This window comes from Megalopta genalis, chromosome 6 (genome assembly GCF_051020955.1).
Source record: "Megalopta genalis isolate 19385.01 chromosome 6, iyMegGena1_principal, whole genome shotgun sequence".
Taxonomy (NCBI): Eukaryota; Metazoa; Arthropoda; class Insecta; order Hymenoptera; family Halictidae; genus Megalopta; species Megalopta genalis.
Genome location: NC_135018.1, coordinates 19,544,555 through 19,559,063, shown reverse-complemented (window position 1 = coordinate 19,559,063; position 14,509 = coordinate 19,544,555). Strand labels below are relative to the sequence as shown.

Below are 14,509 nucleotides of genomic sequence, written 5' to 3'. Positions count from 1 at the left end.
AAAGAGAGAATAAGAACGGAGAGATATATATAGAGAGAAAGGATAAGAAGGTAGAGAAATAGAGAAAAAGAGAAAAAGAATAAGAAGGAACAGAAATGGAAAGAAAAGGAGAATAAGAAGGGTGATAAATAGAGAAAGGAAAAGAATAAGAAGGAAGAGAAATATAGAGAGAGAAAGAATAAGAAGGAAGAGAAATCGAGAGAAAGAGAGAATAAGAAGGGAGAGAAATAGAGGAATAGAGAGAGAGAGAGAGAGAGAGGGAGAGAAAGAATAAGAAGGAAATGAAATCGATAGAAAGAAAAAATAAGAAGGGCGAGAAATCGAGAAAGAGAAACAATAGGAAGGGAGAGGAATCAAAAGAAATAGAGAATAAGAAGTGACAGAAACAGAGAGAGGAATATAAATAGAAAGAGAGAGAAAGAGAGAGAGAGAGAAAAGGATAGAGATTTTGATCCAGAAAATTGCACAGAAAGGACTCGGAGCGAGGCGCGAAATTCAGGAAATTGAGGTTGAAGAAGAAAGAGAAACAGAGCGAGAAATAGAGCGAGAGAGAGATAAAGAAAGAAAGAAAGAGAGAGAGATAGAGAGAGGACGTATGCACGGTACAGTGGAGAAGTGAATTAGTTCGGAAAAGAAGATAATACGTTCGTTAAAGTAGACGACATGCACGATTGATCTTCTGCGCAGCGCGTCCCGATCCATTCACGGCTCGCAGAAGCCTAGATCGGCGAACTGCGAACTGGAATTCACGGATTGTCATGTGTGTACATATAAATGCGAGATCTGTCATTGTTTCGTCTCCCAGCGGCGCGCGCGCGCGCGTACGTCGTCGTCGTCTGAGACCCGCGAGACTCTCCGGAGAATATTCGCGGCAATGATCCATGGCAAATCGTCTACGTCGCGCGCGTCGCAACGGATCGCTCGTCTTCGAGGAGACTTTGGCTCGCAAGTTCCGTCGAGGGTGCATTAATCTATCGACAACGGAGCAGCCAAGTTTTCCGCTGCGTCGAACCGTTTTCTCCAAAGCGATCTCGTCCTACTGCTTCGAAGGGCCGCGTGCGGTACATGTACACATATACGTCGAATACAAAGGTAGACTCTGTACGCGCCGGCTTCCTCGAGTATTCGGACGCTTGCTGATCGTTCCTCCGACACCCCTGCCGTTCCGTGGCCGACCGACGGAGAAAGCTCGCGAAGCCCAAAAGTCAACGCGGTTCTGCTCGTTCGCTGGAAACCGCCGTTGCGTTCTCCGCCGATTTTGCGTTAGAACATCCGAACGGACGCGGCGTTTCAGGCCGTTCAGACTCTGAAAGCAGTGCTCTCGGAAAGCACCGCGATCGTTTCCGCGATTAGACTGAAATCTTGACCCCGGAACCTTCTCCCTTCTTTTTTTCTATTGGCAAGCGTCCGAATACCGGTGGACGACGACGGCTCGTATATATACGTGTACGCATATAAAATATATATATATATATATATATATATATATATATATATATATATATATATATATATATATACATATATCTCTCTCTGTCGTCGAACCTGCGATCACACTTTTCAACTCTCTCGGTTAAGGACACGACTGGCGACTGTTTTTTTTATATTGTTGTTGTTGTTCTGTTAATGACACGATCACTTTCCAAAATTAGCGGGGAGAGCAGCAAACAGCAAAGCACTTTGGGCACGCATGCAAATAGACCCACATGCAAAGTGAACTTCGAAATATAATAGAACGTATGCCTGTCTATCTGTAAGCGCAAGGATAGACAGACAAGCAAAATAGACAGATATATAAATAGATAGATAGATAAAATGGATCGTGTTCGATGTTTCCGTCGGGACGACGTGTGCGTCCGTTCCCCGACGATCTGTCGTCGGGGGGATGGAGGGGGCGGGGGGGTGGGGGGCACACGCGGACAGACACGTCGGGCAGAAACCCCGTCCACAACGGACGACACGCCGCACCTCGTAACCTTTGCAACGACGTATCCGCGCTACGTGTAGGTTGCAGGCCACGTACGTACAACGTGGCCGGAGGGCGTGAATCGAGAATCGAGAACCGAGAATCGAGAATCGAACGAGTTTCGCCGGCTCGATTTTTTCTTTTTTTTTTTTTTAGCAACGGTTGTCCCCCGTTCGGTCGGCTCATCCGCAATCCGCGAGCGCCCGAAGATCTCTATGTAATGGCCGCGGCGGCCTCTCTGTTACGCGATTGCGAATGAGTCGAGTGCGTTTCCGGGGGATTGGGGGAGGGTGCGGGGGGTGGTACACCGACATTAACCGTAATCGATATACAAATGCAGAGTAAAGAGAAAGTACGAGAATAAAAAGTCAATAAATTGGAATATACATATATATATATATATGTAAATATATATGCATATGTATATGTATATGTATACGTATATGTATATGTATATGCATATGTATATGTATACGTATATGTATACGTATATTTATATGTATATGTATACGTATAATATGTGCACACGTATATGGCGGATATATATCGTACTTACACGCGCGCGTGTGTCGTGTGGATGCACATGTACATGTACATATACATATATATAGATATCGATAGGTAGAGCGGAGAAAAGAGAGGAGAAAAACTCACCGGATCTGGTGGGAGTCTGTAGTCTGTGGATATTTCGCTGCTCGCACTCCGCTCCTCGGTCGACTTTTCCCAGTCCATCTCTTTTTTTAACGACTGGAAACGAACATCGGGCTCACGTCAAAGTAATAATTGGATAACCGTCGCCGGCGCGTAGACCGGCGCGGCCGCGCGTTTCTTCCCGAGTCGGCGTCGCCGAAATCGTTCGATTCCCGGGAATCGGGGAACACCTTTCGCGACGGATCGCAGGCGAATTGTACCAATTATGAAACGCGAGATGCGCGAAACGGTGGAAAATATTTGATCGAAATTAAAAATAATTCGAAATAACAGTTGAATTAAAATAGAACGGTCGAAAGTATTGCTTTTTAGTAAATTCACTCGCGTGAACGCTGTTGCGTGACGATCGGCTGTAGAAGAAAATGCGTCCTTTTTTTAGGGCACGGCGTTCCATATTGCGTACGGCAATTTTTTCATTCTTGCGATTCGTGAAACACGGGGACGTGGCGCGAAAACGGTGTTCCGTAATAGGTACGTACGCTCGTACATTATTATTTACGTAATCATAGATCCGACTAAATGTGTATAGGAAATGCTCTCTCCAATTGTCCCTCGGTTTGGACACGAAAATGGACAATTTGGAAGGAGGGGACACGATTGTTCGAGCCTCGCGGCTCTCATTTTTATAGTTTTAGATTGTCAACGATTATAAAAATTGGGTGCATGGCTCGAATAATCGTGTCTTATTTGTCCAAAATGTTCGCTTTTGTGCACGATCTGAGCGTCAATTAGGGAGAATTTGTTGTACTTGGCGAAGAAGTTCTTTAAGAGATCTAGGAAGGACGTGTTTTGAACTGAAATCTCTCTTAAAAGTTATTGTTACTTAAACGTTATTGTACATCTGCAAATATAATAGTATTTCTTTAACACTAGATTTACGGAACCCGTCAAAATGGCGGCCACTAATTTTCTAATTCTTTAAGAAATCTAGGAAAGACGTGTTTTGAACTGAAATCACTCTTAAAAGTTATTGTTACTTAAACGTTATTGTACATCTGCAAATATAATAGTATTTCTTTAACACTAGATTTACGGAACCCGTCAAAATGGCGGCTATTAATTTTCTAATTCTTTAAGAGATCTAGGAAAGACGTGTTTTGAACTGAAATCACTCTTAAAAGTTATTGTTACTTAAAAGTTATTGTACATCTGCAAATATAATAGTATTTCTTTAACACTAGATTTACGGAACCCGTCAAAATGGCGGCCACTAATTTTCTAATTCTTTAAGAAATCTAGGAAAGACGTGTTTTTAACTGAAATCACTCTTAAAAGTTATTGTTACTTAAACGTTATTGTACATCTGCAAATATAATAGTATTTCTTTAACACTAGATTTATGGAACCCGTCAAAATGGCGGCCACTAATTTTCTAATTTACGATTATTCATATAGAGATTCGTCATAAAGATACATTTATGAGTTATTTATTCAATTTATATGTCACCCACGGCAAATGTTACAACGATTATGAATGTTACAATTTATTAACTAATACAAAACGGCTGTTTTTTGTGCTCCGTAAATCTAATATTAATCAATCAATTTTCAATTTTAGCGTTATGAAATTTAACATTTCGTACGTAAGAAACTATAATAGAGACATTTTTATTAGCAATTGCATTAATACCATTTTATTATTAAATATTACTTCCGAGATTTCAATGAAACGCCGATAAACAGTGAAAATAAAGCAAAATATTCGTAAAAACGTAAAAACAACCGCAGAGACCGTGTACGTGTATGCATTTAACATAAAGATGAACAAATTATAAAAGCTTTCGAAAAATTCCAGAACAATTCTGCGTTCGTTTCAATTTACTAGAAATATCAACGAAAGAATTACGCTTACAGTTAACTCACGTTCGTTGCAATTGATCGAGAAATTTGTTAATTTCGCACGAACATCCGTAGTCTAACCATAACAGTTGAAACACGTGTAACATGTAAAATCAAGAGATTATACGGATCAATCAAAACATTTCCAGGTTAATGAAATTAATCCCCGTGGTTCTAACGTCGAACAGGCGTCCATCCAGCGCGAAATGGTAATTTTTACACGTCGTAAATTTAACGAACAATGTTATGTTTGGAGAAAAAAGAAAAAGGTAATTGCTTTGCATACCGTTCATTAAATCGTCCACGGTCAAACCCCATCGATCAATTAACTCAGCGTTCTTTACCAACGGCAAACACGTCCGTACGCGAAAGTTTGTTCTATTTTATTTACAATTCTATTTTCACAATAAAACTGCCGCGAACAATGTTCACAATACACGGACTTCCGTCTTAAACAATTCAAATTTATTTCTACCGTGAAACTTCCAAAGCCGCTTCCCATAAACAGAAAGAATGGCGTTCCTCTACTTTTATTCCGACAATAAAAAAACGTGTTAAGAAAAGTTCGAATCGCGAATATCAGCCATTTGCTGTTCACATCGGATTCGGAAAATTATTATTTATCGTAATAATAATATTATTTATCGTAATAATAATGTTATTTATCGTAATAGTAATATTATTTATCGTAATAATAATATTATTTATCGAAATAATAATATTATTTATCGAAATAATAATATTATTTATCGAAATAATAATATTATTTATCGAAATAATAATATTATTTATCGCAATAATAATATTATTTATCGTAATAATAATATTATTTATCGTAATAATAATATTATTTATCGTAATAGTAATATTATTTATCGAAATAATAATATTATTTATCGTAATAATAATATTATTTATCGAAATAATAATATTATTTATCGAAATAATAATATTATTTATCGAAATAATAATATTATTTATCGCAATAATAATATTATTTATCGTAATAATAATATTATTTATCGTAATAATAATATTATTTATCGTAATAGTAATATTATTTATCGAAATAATAATATTATTTATCGTAATAATAATATTATTTATCGCAGTAATTATTTACCGTTTACCGCGTTGTCGCTTCGAGTGCGTTTCGTCCCGCAACCTTGAAATAAGACACGGAAAATCTGATATTAATTAAAAAAAATTACACTTCGGCTTTTCTCCGCGATCGTACGAGCTGAAGAACCGTCTAAACGAAGAACCGAACGACAATGATAATTTAAAGCGCACACACGCGCGCAATTTAGCCGCAACAAGTTCCGCGGACGAACGCGTTAAAAACGGGGGGAACAGAAGGAACAAAACTGTTTGGACGAAAATGTATTTATAAATTACTATTTAGGAAAACCGTGTGTGCCCTAGAACGAGCAACTGGTGGCACCGCGAGCGTGCTCGCCGCTCTTGTGTGGGTGACTCTGAAAGTGGAGTTTAGAGCGAGAATTCCGAGAGAAAAGCGGACAGAACGAGCATCGAGAGTTCCGAGCGTCTAGCCATAATCATTGTGAAAAAAAGATCAAACGGAAGAATTGTTACCGTTGTATATATGAAACGGTGCTTATTAATGCAACTACGCGCGCGCACACGGTATCGCAGCCACGCCGGCTAAAACTCTTTCGCTGCACTTTCCCTCACAAAGCGAAAAAACGTTATAAAAGCTGACGCGCGATGAAACACGGGCCTGGCACATACGGGGTATGTATAATAAAACTCTCTTGTGACTCTACGCTTGCCAGCGATATTCAGAACTAAATAATGTGATTTTGATATTAAGGCTTGCGTTATAGACTGTTCAGATTTATTATACTTGTTACTATACTTTCGATCGTTGGAACGGAATTATTGCAGGGAACAGTAAATTCTCTCTAATTGAGTAAATTTTCAGTAAATTCTCTCTTTAATTGAGCAAATTTTCAGTAAATTCTCTCAGATTGCACGCAAAAATGGACAATTTGGGAAGAGTAGATACGATTGTTCGAGCCTCGCGCTCATTTTTATGGTTTACCGATTGTCAACGACGAGCGTCAATTAGGGAGAATTTATTGTACATAATTACAGATCCAACGAAATATGTTCAATAAATGCTCTCCAATTGTCTCTCAGTTTGTACACAAAAATGGACAATTTTAGAAGAGTAAATACGATTATTCGAGCCTCGCGCTCATTTTTATGGTTTACCGATTGTCAACGACGAGCGTCAATTAGGGAGAATTTATTGTACATAATTACAGATCCAACGAAATATGTTCAATAAATGCTCTCCAATTGTCTCTCAGTTTGTTCACAAAAATGGACAATTTTAGAAGAGTAAATACGATTATTCGAGCCTCGCGCTCATTTTTATGGTTTACCGATTGTCAACGACGAGCGTCAATTAGGGAGAATTTATTGTACATAATTACAGATCCAACGAAATATGTTCAATAAATGCTCTCCAATTGTCTCTCAATTTGTACACAAAAATGGACAATTTTAGAAGAGTAAATACGATTATTCGAGCCTCGCGCTCATTTTTATGGTTTACCGATTGTGAATAGCGAGCGTCAATTAGAGAGAATTTATTGTACATAATTACAGATCCAACGAAATATGTTCAATAAATGCTCTCCAATTGTCTCTCAGTTTGTACACAAAAATGGACAATTTGAGAAGATGAGATACGATTATTCGAGCCTCATTTTTATAGTCGTTGACAATTGTCCAGTTTCGTTGACAAAAATGGGACATTTTGAGGGACAATTGGAGAGAATTTACTGTATTCAGATGGCGGATTGCAATAGCTCCAACTAAGAAAATGTAAATGATCGAGTCACGAATGATTTCTGCACAGTTTGTAATGCAATAGTATGGACGCCATTCTGCGAAACCATAATATAAATCGAAGGTACGTTTAAATAGCTAAACAATATAAACCGTTCAATTTATTACAAATTATAATGATCGAGGAAAATTGTACGTTACAACGTAAAAAGATTTTATACAGATGTCGTTACTTGTCTTTGGAAGTTGAAAAGAGTTATGACATCTGTTTCGGCTCTTGAAGCAGTTACGGAGACGCGAAGAAATCCCCTTTCATAATTAGACTGCGTATTCTTGTGTAAAGTAAAAATTGTCTGTGTCAATTAAAAGAAACAGAGATGCAACAAAATCGTACATTTTCTTTTAACACGTTCCGTGCCGAGCTCCTTTTACTCGACTCTTCGCCATTTAATATTTTACTGAATAAAACTGTTTTACTAAACTGATGTATTATATGTAATTAATAATTATATCGTATATGCGACACTGAGATGATCTTATTATGACCCATTCTTGCAGAGGAAATTAATTCTTCGGTTCTAAATTATAGCGGAAATTAATTCTTCGGTTCTAAATTGTAGTGAAAATTAATTCTTCGGTTCTAAATTGTAGTGAAAATTAATTCTTCGGTTCTAAATTCTAGTGGAAATTAATTCTTCGGTTCTAAATTGTAGTGAAAATTAATTCTTCGGTTCTAAATTCTAGTGGAAATTAATTGTTCGGTTCTAAATTGTAATGAAAATTAATTCTTCGGTTCTAAATTCTAGTGGAAATTAATTGTTCGGTTCTAAATTCTAGTGGAAATTAATTCTTCGGTTCTAAATTGTAATGAAAATTAATTCTTCGGTTCTAAATTTGTTATAAGCTATTTTTCTAGCGCATTAAATAAACATATAAGCATGCACCATCGGCGGTACACGTGGCACGGAACGTGTTAATAATTGTAATGAGTTGAGAACAGCATAAAATCGTTTTCGTTAATTTATCCAGTGTTCTCACCGTTTTGTATTTTGCACAGTGATTCTCGTTAGAACAGCGTATAATCCGCAGTCTATTCATAACTGTTTCAGCCGGAACAGATATATAATAACAGTTTGAAACAGTTATTTCTAGAACCTTTCCAATCCCTGCTTGTCTTGTATGCCGAAAAGTTAGTTAAAAGCATGCTACGGCCTCACTAAGCCGGAATTATTAATGACGGAAACTGAACTGTTGAAGACTAGTGTTGAAGCTAGCTGTTGAAGAAAAGTGTGTTAACTTTCCAAACGTACCGTCGATCTATGCACAGGGTGTCCCTGAAAGACACGTATAAACACATACCAGGTGATCTTCCGCGGAAAAAATATGAAAAAAAGCAAAATATTTCTTTGTCATTTGGAGCTTAAGTCGTCGAGAAAATTTAGTTCGCTTTGTGCACACGCTCTTGCGATTATAGACGATTTGCAGGGTGTCCCATAATTACGTTAACACCTAATTGTTAACACCAAGATTCCCGAGATCATTTCAAGTAATTTTTTTCTTAGCGAAAATGCAATCCGCGGCTTCGTTTACGAGTTATTAACGAAAAACACGGGCCAATGGGAGATCGCGCATGGCAGAGGCCCCGCCCTCGTGACCACTGCCGCTGCGTCAGGCAGCCAGCGCGGCGAGACATTGGCCGAAAGGGCGGAGCGCTGGCCGCGCTCGCTCTCCGATTGGCCACACTGTTCTTCGTTAATAACTCGTAAACGAAGCCGCGGATTGTATTTTTGCAAAGGAAAAAGTTACTCCAAATAACCTCGGGAACTCCTCATGGCCAGATTTCGAGTGACTTTTGGGACATCCTGTATATTTTTGTACCAGACCGCGGTATACCGAACTATTGGGAGAAAGTGTTGTAATTATTTTCAGATTTGACCAAATGATTCGAACACGTTTCGAGACGTTAGACTAAATAATTTACTAGACAATGAGTATACAAAAATTTTGCAAAATTGGCGATTGGTTCGAACGATAAAAAGTTTATCATAGAAATCGGTTACCACGCAAATTAGTTAAAATACTATCCGCTACAACAAACATCAACATTCTCGTTTAAGTATCATTAGGTTCAATTATTTCAACTTTCTGTGAATTTTTGCGATCAATTTTCGGCATTCAACGTGGCAATTGTGTATAACCTCGCTGTAGTTACAGCCTCGGATACCATAATTCCTCAACGTTCCCTTGTCTTATCATTTGAACCAATCCAAACGTTTGCAAAACTTGTCCCACCGATTCTCAAACTCGAAAGAAGTACCTTCGAAACGACGAATCGCGAGTCGCGTTAAAAAGTCTCGTTCGCCAAACCGGTCCGAAAACCAATTAGAACCACCCGGTACGTAAACGATCCACGGGCAACGTGCAACGATTCGAGTCGACGAGGACGCGCTGGACGCGCGAGAGAAGCGATCCGGCGCGTCCTATGGATCGCGGTAAAGTGTGATAAAATAAATGGATACTCACAAGTGGTACTTGCTGGACTGGAGGTAACCCCGACGGACCCGCGAGAGGTTCTGTACTGTGCGGTGACGGAAGCCGGCTTTGTGGTAAGTTCAACGGCAGCACGCCGGGCGTGCCGCTTGTGTTGTTACTTAGACTCATGTCCGACGGTCCGCTGTGCACCGAGATCGGGCTGAGGGAACCCCTCGTCTCCTCGAGGCTGACAGCGTCTTCGGAGTCCCTCCTGGGTCGATCGAGGGCCAGGGGCCCGGAGCAGGGGCTACCAGGTCCAGCTGGCGACGGCGGACACTCGGTCATGTCTATCGCGTCGGCAGGCTCGCTGGTGGCCGGTTGCGTGACGTTTTGTTGCGTTTGGTCGCATTCTTTGCCGACACCCGACAGCACCGCCGCGCCGACCACGGACGCGCTCCCTTCCCGGTCCCTATCCTTGTTGCTCGCCTCCTTTATGCTCTCGCGTTCCCGGTGATGCTCCCGCGACGTCTCCCGCTGCAGACCCTCGGACGCGCTCGTGTGCTGCTGTTGCGACTGCTGTTGCTGCTGCTGCTGCTGTTGCTGCTGCTGGTGCTGCTGTTGCTGCTGTTGCTGCTGCTGCTGTTGCTGTGGCTGTTGCTGCTCGTCCCTCGACGCTACCGCCGCGTTGATGTTCGTCATATCCGCTAGACCCTTCACCTTAAGGCTCTCCGCTGTCTTAAGGAGAGCCGATAGCTGGCAGTACTCGACGTTTACCTCGCCCTTGTACATGAAGTCGACGAGGGTACGTAGCTCGGCGAAACGTACGTCCTTTAGGATGACTATGGGGTGGCGGTTCGGGTGGTCCAGGAACAGAGCCTGGAAGTAGCTGGAGCACGCGGAGAGGACTACCTTGTGGGCACGTATCGATGGTCCCTCCGTGCACGCCAGTGTCACGTCCACCAGCGACTCCGACTCCAGCAGTTGACTGAACACACCCAGCAGGTTGCTCTGATGATTGTTCCACCTCAGGCAGTAATGCTCACTTCCCATGTCTGAACTGCACCCCGCAACCCTGCTGCAAGAGAAACATTTGTACCGACCCGCGTTTTATTTACTCGCGCTCTCCCGTGCCGAGGTTCGTTCCCTGTCAAATCCGGCTCCTTTCTTTTCTTGTCATTTTTCTGCTCTTTGTGATCTTTTCTTTTCTTTTCTTTTCTTTTCTTTTTTCTTTTCTTTTCTTTTCTTTTTTTGTTTTGTTTTGTTTTGTTTGTTTGTTCGCTTTCGTTTGCTCGCGCCTGAGCCGTGCTCGCGCTCTTTCTTTTTGTTTTTTTTTCTTTTTTTTAATTCGTCGCCTTCGCTCGCTCGGCGCCGAGGCTGCTCGCTGGCTTCGCCGTTGAAATTCCCGAGATCGAAAGACACTCGCGCGCGCGCGCGCGTGTGGTTTTAATATTTAGTCGCGTATACTTCTGAATAGACTGCGGCGACCGTCACGACCGAGTCACGGCGATCGGATGGAGAACGCCGGACAAATGGAATCCGCGTAGTTACGGAGCTTAATGTGTCGGCGGGGTTGTATTTTATAGGTTCGAAGGAGTTGCAAGAATAGGGCAGAGACGCGCGAATGCGTAGATAACGTGCAAATATTTTATTTATATAATTAACTTTATACAGGGTGTCCCAGGTTTTGATGTTCAAACTTTGTTAGTGTATTCTATGGCACAAAGTAAGAAAAAAATAATATAATAATATTATAATAAAATATAAAATATAATATAATATAATATAATATAATATAATATAATATAATATAATATAATATAATATAATATAATATAATATAATATAATATAATATAATATAATATAATATAATATAATATATAATATAATATATAATATAATATATAATATATAATAAAAATATGTAAACACATAGGTCATAATGAGCTCTATTAAGAAGTTATAACAAAAATTCAGAATAGGAATAGTAATTGCATTAGAATAGTGAAGCATTGGCTTGAATAGATCAGCACATGCCGCGTGTTTATGTAAGCTGTGTTTATTAATACATTTCGAAACGTATTAATAACCGTTGTTGACAATACATGATTGACATCGATCGAAGATTTCTTTTTATTTTTTATTTTTATTTTAGTTGATTACTATTCCTATTCTGAATTTTTGTTATAACTTCTTAATAAAGCTCTGTATGACCTATGTTTACATAACATTTTTTTCTTACTTCGTGCCATAGAATATACTGACAAAGTTTGAACATTAAAACCTGGGACGTCCTGTATAAATAAAGCGGTCTCGTCGGAGCGAAGAATTGGATGCTCCTGATTTTCAAACGATTCGCGGCGATTTGTGACTAAACGATTTCGATTGACGCTGTCGCGGGTTTTAAATTAACAAATTCGATTTCTTCGATTGCAATGGAAACATCATTTCCATCTTTTCGCTGTTTAATTCGCAATTAAATAATTGCAATTTTTCCCCCTTGGAATGAAATTATCGAGTTGTTTTAACTGGATCAAGAAGTGTCAGGATTGTTGAGGGTTAAGCAAGGGTGTGTTAATTTAGCCATATTTGTATAATTTCACGGAACCTGTAAAACGATACCTTGTCAATAATTTAGTTCAAGTGCAAGTTTGAAAGCTGCGAGTTTCACAGTCTCAATATTGTTAATTAGTACTAAATAGATTCTGGAAAATAGCTGTGTCACCCGCAATTATTTAGCAACGAATGAACGAGCATATTCGACGCGAATGTATAAAAATTGATAACTTAATTATAGTTGTTGCGATATCGAATTCGGTAAGTTTCTCAGTTCGTTTTTTTTAAGTACCAAATTCTTTTTGAATATTGCCTTTATATTTTTATATTTATATTCCTATATATTTGTATTCCTTCCATATTTTTATACTTATATTCCTATATATTCCTATATATTTGTATTCCTTTTATATTTTTATATTTATATATATTTCTATATATTTGTATTCCTTTCATATTTTTATATTTATATTCCTATATATTTGTTTTCCTTTTATATTTTTATATTTACATTCCTACATACTTCTATATATTTGTATTCCTTTTATATTTTTATATTTACATTCGTACATATTCCTATATATTTGTATTCCTTTTATATTTTTATATTTACATTCCTACATACTTCTATATATTTGTATTCCTTTTATATTTTTATATTTACATTCCTACATATTTCTATATATTTGTATCCCTTTTATATTTTTATATTTACATTCCTACATATTCCTATATATTTGTATTCCTCTTATATTTTTTATATTTATATTCCTGTATATTCCTATATATTTGTATATTCCTTTTATATTTTTATATTTATATTCCTGTATATTCCTATATATTTGTATTCCTTTTATATTTCTAAATATTTATATTCCTATATATTTGTATTCCTTTTATATTTTTATATTTACATTCCTATATATATGTATTCCTTTCATATTTTTGTATTTATATTCCTATATATCTGTATTCCTTTCATATTTTTATATTTATATTCCTATATATTTGTATTCCTTCTATATTTTTATATTTATATTCCTATATATTTGTATTCCCTTTATATTCTTATATTTACATTCCTACATATTCCTATATATTTCTAGTCCTCTTATATTTTTATATTCACATTCCTACATTCCTTTCAAACACCCACTTCAACCCCGCGTATGCGAATTTTCGTACCTAATCGCAGAGTTCGCCGCGCTTGAACGATGCTGTACGATGATCCGGCTAATCGTTTGTTCACTTAACGCACCTATTTTATGCCCGCTAATTGGTGCGACACGGTGTTTTAATTACGTCTACCGATCGCTCAATAAATCCATCCGGCGACCAGTTTTTCTGAAACAATCGTTCCGGTCACGGCTATTAAACATATTGTATTTGCCACCGTAAGCGTGTGTTTGCCAATAAAAAATTCATTAGCCATTGCAAACAGCAATCATCGTCAGCCGGTGCACGACGGCAACCTAATCGCGTAAAATTACATACGACGTCTAATCGCATGTAAATCCGCTTGGACACGCACGCATAAATTAACAGGCCGGTATTTTTCCCTTTAACGTGTCCCGCATGAGTCCCGCGCGAAAGGGAACACGGAACCGCGAATGTCTAAATTGGAATTCCTTGTCCGCCGATGGAAAACCGTACGTGGGACCCTTCGCTGTCGCTATCAGAATTTCTTCCGGCGTAAATCACTGTTCGCGGAAGCGTGAAGCCGCCGCGGCGCGACGCGGCGTTCGGACGATTCCTGCGATTTATTCGCGTGCTGCGCTGAGAAACGCGCGACGATCGAGTCGTTGTTCAATTCTGGCCGTGGAACACGCGCGAATTGCTGTTGAAAGCAGCGCCGCAGCTAGAAGGCGACTCCAGTTTCGCGTAATTTTAGTAAAACGGCGGAAATCGATTGATCGTCAAACAGCAGGCCTAATTTGTAGCATTTTTATCTATTTACTTTTTATTACGAAATAAATTATTTTATCGGAGATGCCAATTTCGATAACAACTTTTGTATAAAATAATTTTATAGACAATTTTAAATAATGAATTGTAACTTAACAAAATTGTAATGTACTGTATTATTTAACGATATGATTAACCATTTTGCACTCGAAGTTATTTGAACTGAAAATATAAAATAATT

The 14,509-nt window shown here is 38.6% G+C and overlaps 1 protein-coding gene across 3 annotated transcripts in view; it reads right to left on the bottom strand.

Moving 5' to 3' along the window:
* mamo (zinc finger protein 628-like) overlaps nt 1-14,509 on the bottom strand; it is a 178,469-nt gene that overhangs the window by 95,598 nt on the left and 68,362 nt on the right. For all 3 annotated transcript variants that reach the window (XM_033476462.2, XM_076522674.1, XM_076522675.1), the window contains exons 2-3: nt 9,860-10,883; nt 2,621-2,713 (exon numbers count right to left, since the gene is read on the bottom strand). In XM_033476462.2, coding sequence (XP_033332353.2) covers nt 2,621-2,713; nt 9,860-10,858 — 1,092 coding nt within the window. In that variant the 5' untranslated portion in view covers nt 10,859-10,883. The remainder of the gene's footprint in view (nt 1-2,620; nt 2,714-9,859; nt 10,884-14,509) is intronic.